General features: G+C 42.2%; 2 protein-coding genes across 2 annotated transcripts in view; both read left to right on the top strand.

Moving 5' to 3' along the window:
* The window catches only part of LOC311229985 (myosin heavy chain, fast skeletal muscle-like), a gene marked incomplete at its 5' end in the record, with an annotated part of 29,765 nt that extends 19,313 nt beyond the window's left edge, over nt 1–10,452 (top strand). Inside the window, 16 exons of the mRNA XM_084316104.1 lie at nt 1,103–1,193; nt 1,327–1,716; nt 2,100–2,226; nt 2,729–2,847; nt 5,692–5,888; nt 5,991–6,174; nt 6,262–6,427; nt 6,770–6,894; nt 7,594–7,902; nt 8,004–8,207; nt 8,643–8,768; nt 8,955–9,125; nt 9,210–9,314; nt 9,412–9,507; nt 9,593–9,721; nt 10,411–10,452. Coding sequence (XP_084172230.1) covers nt 1,103–1,193; nt 1,327–1,716; nt 2,100–2,226; nt 2,729–2,847; nt 5,692–5,888; nt 5,991–6,174; nt 6,262–6,427; nt 6,770–6,894; nt 7,594–7,902; nt 8,004–8,207; nt 8,643–8,768; nt 8,955–9,125; nt 9,210–9,314; nt 9,412–9,507; nt 9,593–9,721; nt 10,411–10,431 — 2,560 coding nt within the window. The 3' untranslated portion in view covers nt 10,432–10,452. The remainder of the gene's footprint in view (nt 1–1,102; nt 1,194–1,326; nt 1,717–2,099; nt 2,227–2,728; nt 2,848–5,691; nt 5,889–5,990; nt 6,175–6,261; nt 6,428–6,769; nt 6,895–7,593; nt 7,903–8,003; nt 8,208–8,642; nt 8,769–8,954; nt 9,126–9,209; nt 9,315–9,411; nt 9,508–9,592; nt 9,722–10,410) is intronic.
* Nucleotides 10,453–13,124: 2,672 nt separating this feature from the next.
* p4htmb (prolyl 4-hydroxylase, transmembrane b) overlaps nt 13,125–13,567 on the top strand; it is a gene marked incomplete at both ends in the record, with an annotated part of 33,810 nt that continues 33,367 nt past the window's right edge. Inside the window, one exon of the mRNA XM_084315775.1 lies at nt 13,125–13,493. Within this exon, the coding sequence (XP_084171901.1) occupies nt 13,125–13,493 (369 nt within the window). The remainder of the gene's footprint in view (nt 13,494–13,567) is intronic.

Genomic DNA, 13,567 nt, shown 5'->3' with positions numbered 1-13,567 from the left:
TCCCCCTCCCAGTGAGCTGTGGTGTTCCACAAGGAAGCATACTAGGACCGCTACTGTTCCTGAATTATGCAAATTACATGTCGTCAGCTTGTGACTGCAACTTGTTCCTGTTTGTGGACGACTCAGCCCTGCTGGTCTCTGACAAGAACAAGTTACAGGTTGAAAAAACCCTCAGCTCTGAACTAGGCAAAATCTGCACCTGGCTCGCTGATAACAAACTATCATTACACCTGGGTAAAACAGAGTCCATTCTCTTCGGTTCAAATAACAAACTCAGCAAGACCGACGGCATCTCAGTTACAGTGGGTGACAATATTGTCACAAGGAAAGATGAAATTACATACCTAGGTTCCATCCTAGAGGCAAATCTTTCCTGTGACAAAATGGCATCCAATGTAATAAAAAAAGTCAACCAACGAACTAGATTCTTGTACCGGATCTCCTCTCTGGTAAACAAGAATACCCTGAAGACTCTGGCAGGAGCACTCATTCAAGGGTACTACGACTATGCTTGCACCTCATGGTACCAAAGCACCTCAAAGGCGCTAAAAACAAGATTACAAACATCACAAAACAAACTGGTCAGACTACTGCTTGACCTTACTCCTAGAACCCACCTCACGCCTTCCCACTTTGACAACCTAGGATGGCTTAGAGTAGACGACAGAGTACAGCAACTTGCAATGGGCCTGGTCTACAAGATACACTACACGACTAAGGTACCCATGTACATGTCAAAATACTTCCCAAATGTCAGTGAATACCACGCCACAACACCAGAGGGAGCTCCATAAATCATGTTAAACCCAGATTCGGCTCAAATAAGGGACTAAACACGTTTAGCAATTATGCCACATCAATGTGGAACGCCCTACCCACAGCTGTAAAGGAATGTGAATCACTACCCACTTTCAAAACCACTCTCAAAGAGCACCTACGGGAGACTGCAATTCAAAACTGGCCCCTGTAAATGTCCTAACCCAACCTCCTCCAATGTACAGTAAATGTTCTAACCCAATAATACACGAGACCCTCTTCTTGGGACCAAGTAAGGTTTCATCGATAATCCAATGAGTGTTGATGATTTGTTGTCCCTATACAGAAAGGACTTTGAAACAAACCAGCTTCTTTGCAAGATTGAGGATGAACAATCACTTTCTGCTCAGCTTCAGAAAAGGATCAAGGAACTTCAGGTTAGTCCAGTAAAATACAGCAACTTTTTTTTCTGTGGCCTAGGTGAACCATATTTAAAATCATATTCATTTAATAAGTAGAATAATAGAATGCATCTACACTGTTTGTAATCCTTACAATTTCATATTTCAGGCTCGTATCGAGGAGCTAGAAGAGGAGATAGAGGCTGAACGCGCTGCTCGGGCCAAGGTGGAGAAGCAGAGGTCTGATCTCGCCAGGGAACTTGAGGAGATCAGCGAGAGGCTGGAAGAATCTGGCGGAGCCACGTCCGTTCAGATCGAGATGAACAAGAAGCGTGAGGCCGAGTTACAGAAGCTACGTCGGGATCTAGAAGAGTCCACCCTTCAGCACGAGGCCACCTCTGCAGCTCTCCGCAAGAAGCAGGCCGACAGTGTGGCAGAACTGGGAGAACAGATCGATAACCTTCAGCGCGTCAAGCAGAAACTGGAGAAAGAGAAGAGTGAATACAGGATGGAGGTTGATGATCTCTCAAGCAACATGGAGGCGATCGCCAAGTCAAAGGTAATAGATGACTCTTTCAATTAAAGATATCAATTAAAGCTATATGTAACTTTTTTTTAACTGTAGATGTTTTCTTAAAAAAGGTATTTGAAAGCTAACAGCACTTTGCTGAGTCAACATTTAATCGATTGTTTATTGAATGAATTAGTCTTGCAGTACCTTTATTCACTGATGACTACTATTTTATACAACATTAGCTCAGGAGGTAGAGCGGGTAGTCTGTTAATCGGAAATCGGAAGGTTCCTTGCCACCTCTGTCGTCGGTGTGTGAATGTGTAAGTGAATGGGCGAATGTGAGGAACAAAATTGTAAAGTGCTTTGGATAAAGGCACTATATAATGCGCCATTTACCATTTACCATTGAATTGACCCTTTCATTACAGGTCAATCTGGAGAAACTGTGCCGTTCTCTCGAGGATCAACTGAGTGAATTCAAGAGCAAGAATGAGGAACATGTGCGGCAACTGAATGACACAGTGATGCAACGGGCAAGACTGCAGACAGAAAACGGTGAGAAAGAAACACATGCAAATTGAGCAAAAGATTAGGAAAATTAACAGTAGGGTTAGCTTACCAACTCTTACTAGTTACGCTGCTGGCCAGTATATGACTACTACCATACTGTCTTTATACCTGTATCACTGTACATATTAATACTACAACTCTGTACATATATCTGATTAGCAAGCACTACACTCAGTAGTACAAATGTTTTGTACCCAGTTTAATCACCTGTACATTGTATATTGCTGTTGCACTTTACTATTACATTTGCACTCTGGTTGGATGCCAAACTTATTTTCGTTGTACTGTACTTGTGCTGTATAATGACAATACATTTGAATCTTATCTAAGGCTAATCTCAAATGTGTTCAGAGCAGAACGTTAGTAAGGCTAATCTCAAATGTGTTCAGAGCAGAACGTTAGTAAGGCTAATCTCAAATGTGTTCAGAGGAGAACGTTAGTAAAGTTAATCTCAAGTGGCATAATCATTTTCTCCATCCATTTCCAGGTGAATTCAGTCGCCTGCTGGAGGAGAAGGATTCCCTGGTTTCCCAGCTGACTAGAAGCAAGCAGGCGTACACCCAACAGCTGGAGGAGCTGAAGAGACACAATGAAGAGGAGATGAAGGTACAGCTGCAACAAAACAGTGGTGTAGTTAAGCATTACATCACGCGATGATGTGTGTTATAGAAATTAGATCACGCCTATGGGTGGTTGTTAGGCCCGAGGCGCAGCCGAGGATCGTTAGACCCCCATAGGTGTGATCTAATTTTTATAACACACGACTTCAAGTGGTGTAATACTTTTATACAATGGCCGAATTCATCCAACCTTATTGCTATACAATAAACACACAGTAATTGAAGCATAATGGAGATTTATTCACAAAACCATCCGCAGAAAAAGTAGGTCAAAAAATTTTATAAAAGAAGTTGCCTCTGTGTCTAGAAGCAGCTGGGAGGTGCGGTGCTTCAAAGCATGCCATCTAACAAAACCAATTACATAATCCAACATTTTGTAAACAACTAACATATTCCAGTTAACGGTATCTTTTTTAAATTATTCGTTACGAATATATCCATACTTCCATTGTGTCCGGGACGCGTGTAACTGTTCCGCAACAGTAAGTGACTTCCGGGGTAGGCCTGATTGGCCCCGACAGGCACGTGACGCGCAACTTTCTCTGCCGCGCGGCACGCTCCGCGGAGCCGAGCGGCAGAGCTTGCGGAATTACGTAACCGTCCAAATACGCCATAACTTTCATTCGGCGCTATAGCTCACCTGGCAGAACAGTGGTCCTGCGATCCTGCGGTCCGTTGTTGGTGAGTTCGAAACCCATCAAATCTTTTTTTTTTAATGTGATTTTTTTTTAACGTGTATTCTTTCGCCGGTTAAGGTTAGGCATGGTTAAGGTTAAGGTTAAGGTTAGGCATTGTTTCGGAGTTGGTTAAGGTTAGAACGGTTAAGTTTAGGCGCTGTTAAGGAGCTGGTTAAGGTTAGAGTTTGTCTTAGAGAATGGCAATATTCTTTCTATGGTTAAGGTTAGGCATGGTTAAGGTTAAGGTTAAGGTTAGGCATTGTTTCGGAGTTGGTTAAGGTTAGAACGGTTAAGTTTAGGCGCTGTTAAGGAGCTGGTTAAGGTTAGAGTTTGTGTTAGAGAATGGCAATAGACAGCCTATTTCCGCGCGACAGCTCTCAGCAGCCTCGTTGCGCGTCCTGAGTTTGCCGCATCACGTGCCTGTCGGGGCCAATCAGGCCTACCCCGGAAGTCACTTACTGTTGCGGAACAGGTACACGCGTCCGGGACATCCAGTGAAATCGCTTCGTGCGACAGTGTCCTTTTGTAGAGGCAGGTTGCTACAAAGCATGCCATCTAACAGTGAAGTTAACGGTTGTTATTTGATTGATTGATTGATTGATTGATTGATTGATTGATTGATTGATTGATTGATTGATTGAAAATGTTATAACCAGATTGCAGAATGGGTACAATACAGTACGGCTCAATACACACAATTGTTAAGGGGATGCAGACCAGAGAAATACTTTCGTCTTGTTTACATCAGGGTCCCCCATTTTCAATGCATCATAACATATATGACATACAGATAGACAGTGCTACATCTATACATAGGTTGCTACAAAGCATGCCACCTAACAGTGAAGTTAGCGGTTGTTATTTGATTGATTGATTGATTGATTGATTGAACATTTTATTAACAGATTGCAGAATGAGTACAATACAGTACAGCTCAATACACACAATTGTTAAGGGGATGCAGACCAGAGAAAGACTTTCGTCTTGTTTACATCAGGGTCCCCCCCATGTTCAATGCATCATAACATATATGACATACAGATAGACAGTGCTACATCTATACATAGGTTGCTACAAAGCATGCCATCTAACAGTGAAGTTAGCGGTTGTTATTTGATTGATTGATTGAAATTTTTATTAACAGTGAAATGACAGTGTCCTTTTGAAGGAGAGGGAGGTTCTACAACGAATGCCATCCAACAACACACTTCCCGCGATTTATATTTTGTTTCACAATGAGTCATGACCAACCAATTACATAATCCAACATTGTGTAAGCAACTAACACATTCCACATGACTTTATCGCTTTTGAATGAGTCGTTATGACGATATCAATACATCCATTCATAAAGATTATTGTCCGCCATCTTGGTTTCATTCATAAAAACACAAACGGCGGAGTGATTCGGAAAAAAAGTTATTCTGTTGTGGGCGGGTTCTGGGATCACGTGGAGTTGGAGTGTGTTATAAGAAATAACAACGTCTGAAAGAAGTGTTTCAGCCAATCAGAATCAAGAAATTTGAGCAGGTTGGCACCTTGCATGGTTGCCTCCGCCATCGGTGTGTGAATGTGTGAGTGGATGTGTGATTGTCTGAATGTGTGAATGAATGGGTCAAATGTGAGGAACAAATTGTAAAGCGCTTTGGATAAAACCGCTATATAATGCACCATTTACCATGTTTCCTGGAGAATCCCTCCCACCCCTCTACAACGAGCTAGTCAAGATGAGAAGCACGTTCAGTCACAGACTCATACCCCCCCGACACTCAACTAACCGCCTCGGCCAGTCCTTCATACCAGCGGCCATCAGGCACCACAACAGTGGGCAGGGACTGCTGCCAGACATCCAACTACAACTACTAGGAACCTAAAAAGGACAATAACACTACCTTATGCATACTGCACCTTATGTGAATACTGTATATCTCAGTTAGTTAGTTAGTTAATTATATTGACTTGTTATATTGTTTACACTGCTTGTTTTTACTACCTGTACCTCCCCTCCCCCTCCCCCATGCTGCTATGATGCCTGAATTTCCCCAAGGGGATCAATAAAGGAATATCTTATCTTATCTTTAATTCAAATCTGACCTTCGACCATTTTTTGTTCACATTATAATATATGTGTGTGTGTGTGTTCTCTGCACAAGGCCAAGAATGCCCTGGCCCATTCTGTCCAATCATCTCGTCACGACTGTGACCTGCTCAGAGAGCAGTACGAGGAGGAGCAGGAGGCCAAGGCTGAGCTGCAGCGTGGAATGTCCAAGGCCAACAGTGAGGTGGCTCAGTGGAGAAGCAAATATGAGACTGATGCCATCCAGCGCACTGAGGAGCTTGAGGAGGCCAAGTACTGATGCATAGTTCATATATTATAGGAGTACTGTCATGAATAGAAAGTCACTTCATCTAAAATAGGCCAACAGTCTGATACAAACGTGTATTTGTACAGGAAAAAGCTTGCCCAGCGTCTTCAGGATGCAGAGGAGTCCATTGAGGCTGTGAACTCAAAGTGTTCCTCTTTGGAAAAGACCAAGCAGAGACTGCAGGGTGAGGTGGAAGACCTCATGATTGATGTGGAGAGAGCCAACGCTCTGGCTGCCAACCTGGACAAGAAGCAGAGGAACTTTGACAAGGTTCGATTTTTATTCAGGCCAGTGGATCGATACAAATGGACCAGAAAATAAATTAATAAAGACTAATTATTTTCATCATGGTTTCAGATTCTTGCAGAGTGGAAGCAGAAGTTTGAGGAGAGCCAGGCAGAGTTGGAGGGAGCTCTGAAAGAGGCTCGCTCCCTCAGCACTGAGATGTTCAAGATGAAGAACTCGTATGAAGAAACCCTGGACCAACTGGAGACCCTGAAGAGGGAGAACAAGAACCTGCAACGTATAGAATTCGTTTTTTTTAAGCAACATTTTCTGATGGACGATTTGCATATAGTCTACAGCTCTGTGGTTTGACATCAGTACCTTTGTATAAGGCATCCAAATATTGGGTGCGTTCATCATTTTGAGCTCTAAGCTCAAGAGAGTGTTTTCTTGCCAAAGTGCTTTGTATCCTGATCCAGGATACAAATTGATCATTGTGTTGCAAACCAACGCAATGAACGTAAAAGAAAATACATTTTCTTTATCATTTTCTTTTACAGATCACGTTAAACTGAAATATTAACCAATTCAATTCAGTTCCCTGCTACTGTAATGACCACTGACTCCTTGTTTCTTACAGAGGAGATCTCTGACCTCACGGAGCAGATCGGCGAGGATGGAAAGACCATACATGAGCTGGAGAAGGGAAAGAAGATCGTGGAGTGTGAGAAGACAGAGCTGCAGACGTCGCTTGAGGAGGCAGAGGTACTGTTTGTCAAGAGATCTTGTATGAAGTACTGTTTTTTTTTTTAACAATAAAATAATCTGAAAATAACAATGTTACAATACAAAGATCATTTGCTGTGAAAATAAAAAATAATAAAGTAAGATAAGATAATAAACAAAACAGCCTCAAGTAATAGGGAAAAGCAATAATATGCTTATAGAATAGAAATACTTTATTCATCCCGAGAAAATGTTGGCACTACAAATCGCTCACAGTAAATAGTAAACATTTAGGTAGACAAACCAAAGTCACGAATAAGAATAAAAATAAGCCTAAGAATTAAGAATAAAATACGGTCCGGGATTTACATTTCCTATGTTACAGTATTCTAATATCATTCTTTCATATATCAATCACTTCATCATTAGTCCTACATTACCAAGTAGGCTACACCTTCAAACACAGTGTTCAATTGTCTTCCAGCTAAATCATCTGCAAACAAAAACACTTGACGATCAGTCCATCGATCAAGTTAATATACAACCATTACTGTTAATAAATAATAAGTTATTTTACAATCAATAGGCTACTGTCCATCCAGTATCTTTATAAAGCAAAAGGTATATGCTGACTAGATCAGAACAAAAACTGTAACAAACTAAGAACAAGACAAGTAATTTCTTTCAATATCTCCATTAATGAGAGTTACAACCTCTCTCCTGTTTTTTTTGTTACAGGCTACACTGGAGCACGAGGAGTCAAAGATCCTCCGTGTTCAGCTGGAGCTCACGCAGCTCAAAGGTGAGGTTGACAGGAAGATCGCAGAGAAGGACGAGGAGATCGACCAGATCAAGAGGAACAGCCAGAGAATCATTGAATCCATGCAGAGCGCTCTGGACATTGAGGTCAGGAGCAGAAACGATGCCATGAGAATCAAGAAGAAGATGGAGGGAGACCTCAATGAGATGGAGATCCAGCTGAGCCACGCCAACCGCCAGGCTTCTGAGGCCCAGAAACAACTGAGGAATATCCAGGGACAGCTCAAGGTAAATGACCTTATATTGAAATAGTATAATCAAATAAAGGACGATTTCTCTGTTTGCAATGCGACTACAATGTCCAAGACATCGCTTTATCACAATTTCAGGACGCCCTGCTGCACCTTGACGATGCTATCAGAGGACAGGAAGACATGAGGGAGCAGGTTGCCATGGTGGAGCGCAGGAACAACCTAATGCTGGCTGAGATCGAGGAGCTGAGAGCTGCTCTGGAGCAGACGGACAGAAGCCGCAAAGTGGCTGAGCAGGAGCTGATCGATACTAGTGAGCGTTGTGCACTGCTGCACTCTCAGGTAAACAGCGGCTCCTCACACTTCATTTCACATCAAACCTTTATTTAAACTCGAGTTTCCCCCTAAATAAGCAAAAAAAATAAATGGCATATAAAGTCACACAGCATATAAAGTCATAAAAATAAGACAAGTAAGGATAACTCTGCAACAGGGGGGAGAATCTCAAGCTTTAAGGACTTTGCTAGAGGCATCATAGCAAAATGCAGATTTACCCTGTTCCGAGCCACTAGAACGGGTTCCATAGGTATCAACATTCCATTCCAATAATGATGTAGTATAAGGAGGTAGCTTACCAATAAGGGCCTTAAAAATTTACAAATTCCAGTGTTTGTTGCGCCCCTCCATCAGCAAGGACCAACCAACCTACCACACAGTCGTATAAAGTTGCTACCAAATGATGACACTGTAATCACCAAAGACAAATGATTTGTTTAGAATACCAGCCTCCTCAATACAAAGAAGAAGCAGGAGGCTGACTTGATCCAGATCCAAGGTGAACTGGAAGATACCGTCCAGGAAGCGAGAAATGCTGAAGAGAAGGCCAAGAAGGCCATCACTGATGTGAGTCCTCCTATGGGTTATTATTAGCCAGTAAAACATACAGTAGCTTTTCTGCATGCACTGTAATCTACCATGTTAGCACACCTCATCAGAGGCCATGACTCCATCAGATCCAATGCTCTACCACTGGCTGGAGCATTGGGAAAGGTCTATCCTGCAAAATCGTACAATCTTACAACATTTCAGGCGGCCATGATGGCTGAGGAGCTGAAGAAGGAGCAGGATACCAGCTCTCACCTGGAGAGGATGAAGAAGAACCTGGAGGTCACCGTCAAGGACCTGCAGCTGCGCCTGGATGAGGCTGAGACCCTGGCCTTGAAGGGTGGCAAGAAGCAGCTCCAGAAACTGGAGACTAGGGTATGCGTCGTGAGGACTAGTATATTGCCACTTATTTTAAGAATATTTTGTCATTTTAAAGACCCATTTTCTTTTTCATTGAAGATTCGTGAGTTAGAGGGTGAAGTTGATGCTGAACAGAGACGCGGGGCTGAGGCCATCAAAGGTGTGCGTAAATATGAGAGGAAGGTGAAGGAGCTCACCTATCAGGTATGTTGCTGTTCTGGACAAGATGGCGGAGGATACTGAATACAGTAGGCTTAGGTTTGTCTCCCGTTAAGCCTTTATCATTCCTGACTTACAACAGACTGAGGAGGACAGGAAGAACGTCATCAGACTTCAGGATCTGGTGGACAAGCTGCAGCTCAAAGTGAAAGCGTACAAGAGACAGACTGAGGAAACTGTAAGTGCACGTAGTTCCCGTAGCCGTATCGGAGATTGTGGTTAGTGCTGGAGTTTTCCTGAGTTAAATTTGGTTTATTGTACAGGAGGAGCAGTCCAACACACACCTGACCAGGTACAGGAAGGCGACGCATGAGCTGGAGGAGGCCCAGGAGCGCGCTGACATCGCTGAGTCCCAGGTCGGCAAGCTGAGGGCAAAGAGCCGTGAGTTTAAGGTAAGCTCAACACAATATGACCTATTTTTTTTATTATGACTCATTTCTCTTAAAGGTCCAGTCCGTAATCCAAATGTGAACAAATGGGTAGCCTCACTACCAAAAGATACTGTTTTCATTCTATAGTTGATTGACTGAGCTCTTGATATAAGGGCCAATGCTACAAGTACAATGAGTTTTTAATTGTACTTGCTGTATTTTGTGGCTGTAAAAGGTTTGTTTATGTTGGTAATATGTGTAACTCTGGGGTAAAACTCAAGACATTTTCAAAAGGCTTATTTTCTACAAATCAAACTTTTCAAGAAAGTACATCAATACAACTCAAGTTTAAAGGAACACACCAACATTATAAGAAATGCGCTTACCGTCTTCTCCAGAGTCAGACAAGAAAATAGATACCAAGTTCCTCTCTGTGCGCTCAGTAGAAAGCTATCTGGCTGCAAGCTAGCCTAGCTTAACACAAATTAATGGAAGCGGATACAGACCAGCTAGCCTACTGATCTGCTTCCATTCATTTGTGCTAAGCTAGGCTTGCTTGCAGCCGGATAGCTTTCTACCGAACGCACAGAGAGGACATTTGTAGGAAATTGTTAATAGTAACAAAAAAACAACCCAGATCAGGGCTTTAATTTGCTCTAATTTCAACTCACTTTGCCAAAATCTGATCAGTTATTGTTTTTTCCTTCTAGGGCATGGATGCAGAAGAGTGAAGATGCAAAGCAATGTGAGACGAGCAACAAGGAGTCATACAATATGAATGTCTTGTTAAATGTCCACTGCAGTATTTTAATATGATTACTTTGGCAATAAAGGTAGATTTATGGCATCCTGTGTGTGTCTTAACCAATTCATTTGTTTACATGCAACTGCAAAAATTAACCCATTAATGGAGCAACAAGGCTGTCAAACCACCACCTCTTCCCTCTTCCTCTATCCAGCCACAGACATTTCATTTCAAACCTTTATTTAAACTCGAAAGGCAACTGAGGTCTCCCTCATTTACAGTCAGAAATAAGAAAACAACAAAAAAGGTATATAAAATCATAACAATAAGACAACAAGGCAAGACAAAAGTAAAGATAACAAATACATTAAAACATGTACAACTTGATTGACAAAGGTTGGAGATCAAGGTTTTAAACTCTGCAACAGAGGGTAGAATCTCCCTGTTGGAGTTAATTCCATGAGCTAGGGGCATCAAACAGTAGCAAAAGGCCGGTTTACCCTGTTCCCGAGCAAACTCAAGGGACCTAAAGACCAGCCAGTCACTAGATTATTTTAAAAATAAATTGTATTAAGTTTATTTGAATAGGAACAGTGCACATTATTCAACAGCAATGAGACAAAGTATCACCACTGTAAATATGCCAGTATTAGCTGGGTAGCTAGTTTTCAACTGCAGTCCCTAGGCAAGATGATAAATGCCAGGTAAAAACAGAACAGAGAGAGACATTTGAAGAGCATAATTATAACAGTATTCGAATATAACAGCATAGTTAAAAGTGGTCAATGCTATTAAATACACAATTAAATATTGGCAAAGTGGGGAAATTACAGAATAGGATGGGAGAATACAATACAGAACATCAGCAACATGTAGGCTTGCAAACAGGCATACAGACATACTGTACATTATTAAGAAACACACACTACTAATTAATCTATCATTAGTGTTGAATCTGAGGGCAGAGTGATATACAGAGTCCAGGGTTGAGGCTGCAGCGTGCCTATACAGTAATGAAATGTGGTGTGTGTCTGCACAACACACTGTATAGTAATGAGGTCAACACACAACCAATCAATCAATCAGCCAACCAATGTAGTACAAACAGTGTCATAGATGTGAAGCCAAGTGGTCTGTGAGCTGCCACTGTAGAGGTCGAGTGGCTAACTGTAAGTGAACAGGTTTAGTGCTAATCAGATGTATGTACAGACTACAGAGTTGTAGTACAATATGTACAGTGATACGGGTATAAAGACATGGTAGTAAGTCATATTGGCAGCGTAACTAGTAAGAGTAGGATATGTACAAATGTAGGATATGTACATATATATTAACCCTTTCACTGCCACACTACAGAAGGTTAACCCTTTACTATCACACTACCGACGGACCGACGGTTGTGATAGTAAAGGGTTAACCTTCTGTAGTGTGGCAGTGAAAGGGTTAACCTGCTGTTATGTGGCAGTGAAAGGGTTAACCCTCTGTGTATTGTCGCAGTGAAAGGGTTAACCGTTTGGTAGTGCAGCAGTGAAAGGGTTAAGTGGTACCATTGTATAATAATTCTTTACAACAACAACAATAATAATACAATAATGCTGTATACAGTAGAATGTATATTTATTCTCACCATATTATCTATCTATCCATACCTGTCTGTACTTACCTGCACATAATAATTTTACATATTTGTAGATACTAGATCTATACTATATATAGAGATATAGATCTAGTATAGATAATATTTCCATTCATAGTATTTTATCACTAGTCACCATTATGTTTTTGGAAGTACCATGATACTTTTCCGTAACGATGAGGGAGGTTCCTCGCCAGCTTCCTGAGACTGACCACTGAACAATTAAAATAAGGGTCTTCATTTTAGATTAAGATGTACATTTATTGGAGGAAGTGGATGGATAGAAGTACCACTGCTATTCAGTTTTGGGTCACCAGAGGTCAGCATTGCATGAAAAGCAATCTTCTCCGTTGCTGTCAGAGGGCTGTGGTGGTGGCTCAGCTACGTAATACTCGTTAACAGGGCACACGGGCCAGTGGAGTCTAAAAGTGGGTGGTGGTTGCCTGGTTGGTGGTGGTGGTGGTGGAGGATGCTGCACACCATGATGGTAGAAATGTTTTGTCGTTTGTATATTTAACGCAATCGTGCGAATTTGTTTTAAGTATGATTATTACAACCAAAGGACGCTGGATGAATCATTCAAGTTTTTGCAATGGGTTTTGTCATATTTACCGTGCCTACGAGTCTGCTCCTCGCGTGACGTGCGCAGTGCTCCTGCTGCATTCATGTAAACAACACTGCGTGCGGCTTCAGCGGTTGTTGTGAGTGAAGAAGCTGTACTGTTACAGCTTGAAAAGCTAGTTTGATCACAAACACGCGCAGTTTTTTAAGCTTTACGAGTTCAATCAATGTGTGTAATGGGGATAAATTAAACTAATAATTTCAAAGAATGCCGAGCAGATTTAAGGTTAGTCCAGTTACTTATGCAGAGGCTGGGCATCCATCCGTTAACGGTTAAGGTTAGCGACCACCGAGCGACCTCCGATTGACTTGTTGTCAGATGGACTTTGAGATCAGTATTAGCGTGCGGCAACCCACTTATTATTGCTATGCAGTCATTCGCGATTCTGGATTGATGTACAACTTCCAAGTATTCTCGGAAAATGACTGAACCACGGAAAAGCATAGTTGATGATGATGATGCTGATGATGGGGAGGATGCGGCTGCGCCCGCGAGCTCGAGAGCGCCGGTGACATGCGAGCGGATCTCTTTGCAAAAGAGTAGCATATGCTCCCGCTCCTACTACATGGTTGTGATGGTGTTTTTTCACGTCTACATTATCAACGTGATAATACTGCTACTGTATGTGCATTACAACAATGGTGCAGGGGAGCTCGCCACCCTGAGTCGCGAGGAGGCGCCGAGCGGTAATAATAATCAACATCAGCTCCTCGACTCCCAGTATGTTGGGCCGCCATCAAAATCGGAGTTACTGCGTAATGTTTTTCTTCCACGGGTCGAGGGTATAAAGGTAAGTCGTGTCTATCCCCATACTGTCTGTCTGTCTCTCTCTCTCTCTCTCTCTCTCTCTCTCTCTCTCTCTCT

The sequence above is a fragment of the Notolepis coatsorum genome, assembly GCF_963971535.1.
Source record: "Notolepis coatsorum genome assembly, chromosome: 6".
Lineage (NCBI taxonomy): Eukaryota > Metazoa > Chordata > Actinopteri > Aulopiformes > Paralepididae > Notolepis > Notolepis coatsorum.
This window is presented reverse-complemented; position numbering and strand designations above follow the sequence as displayed.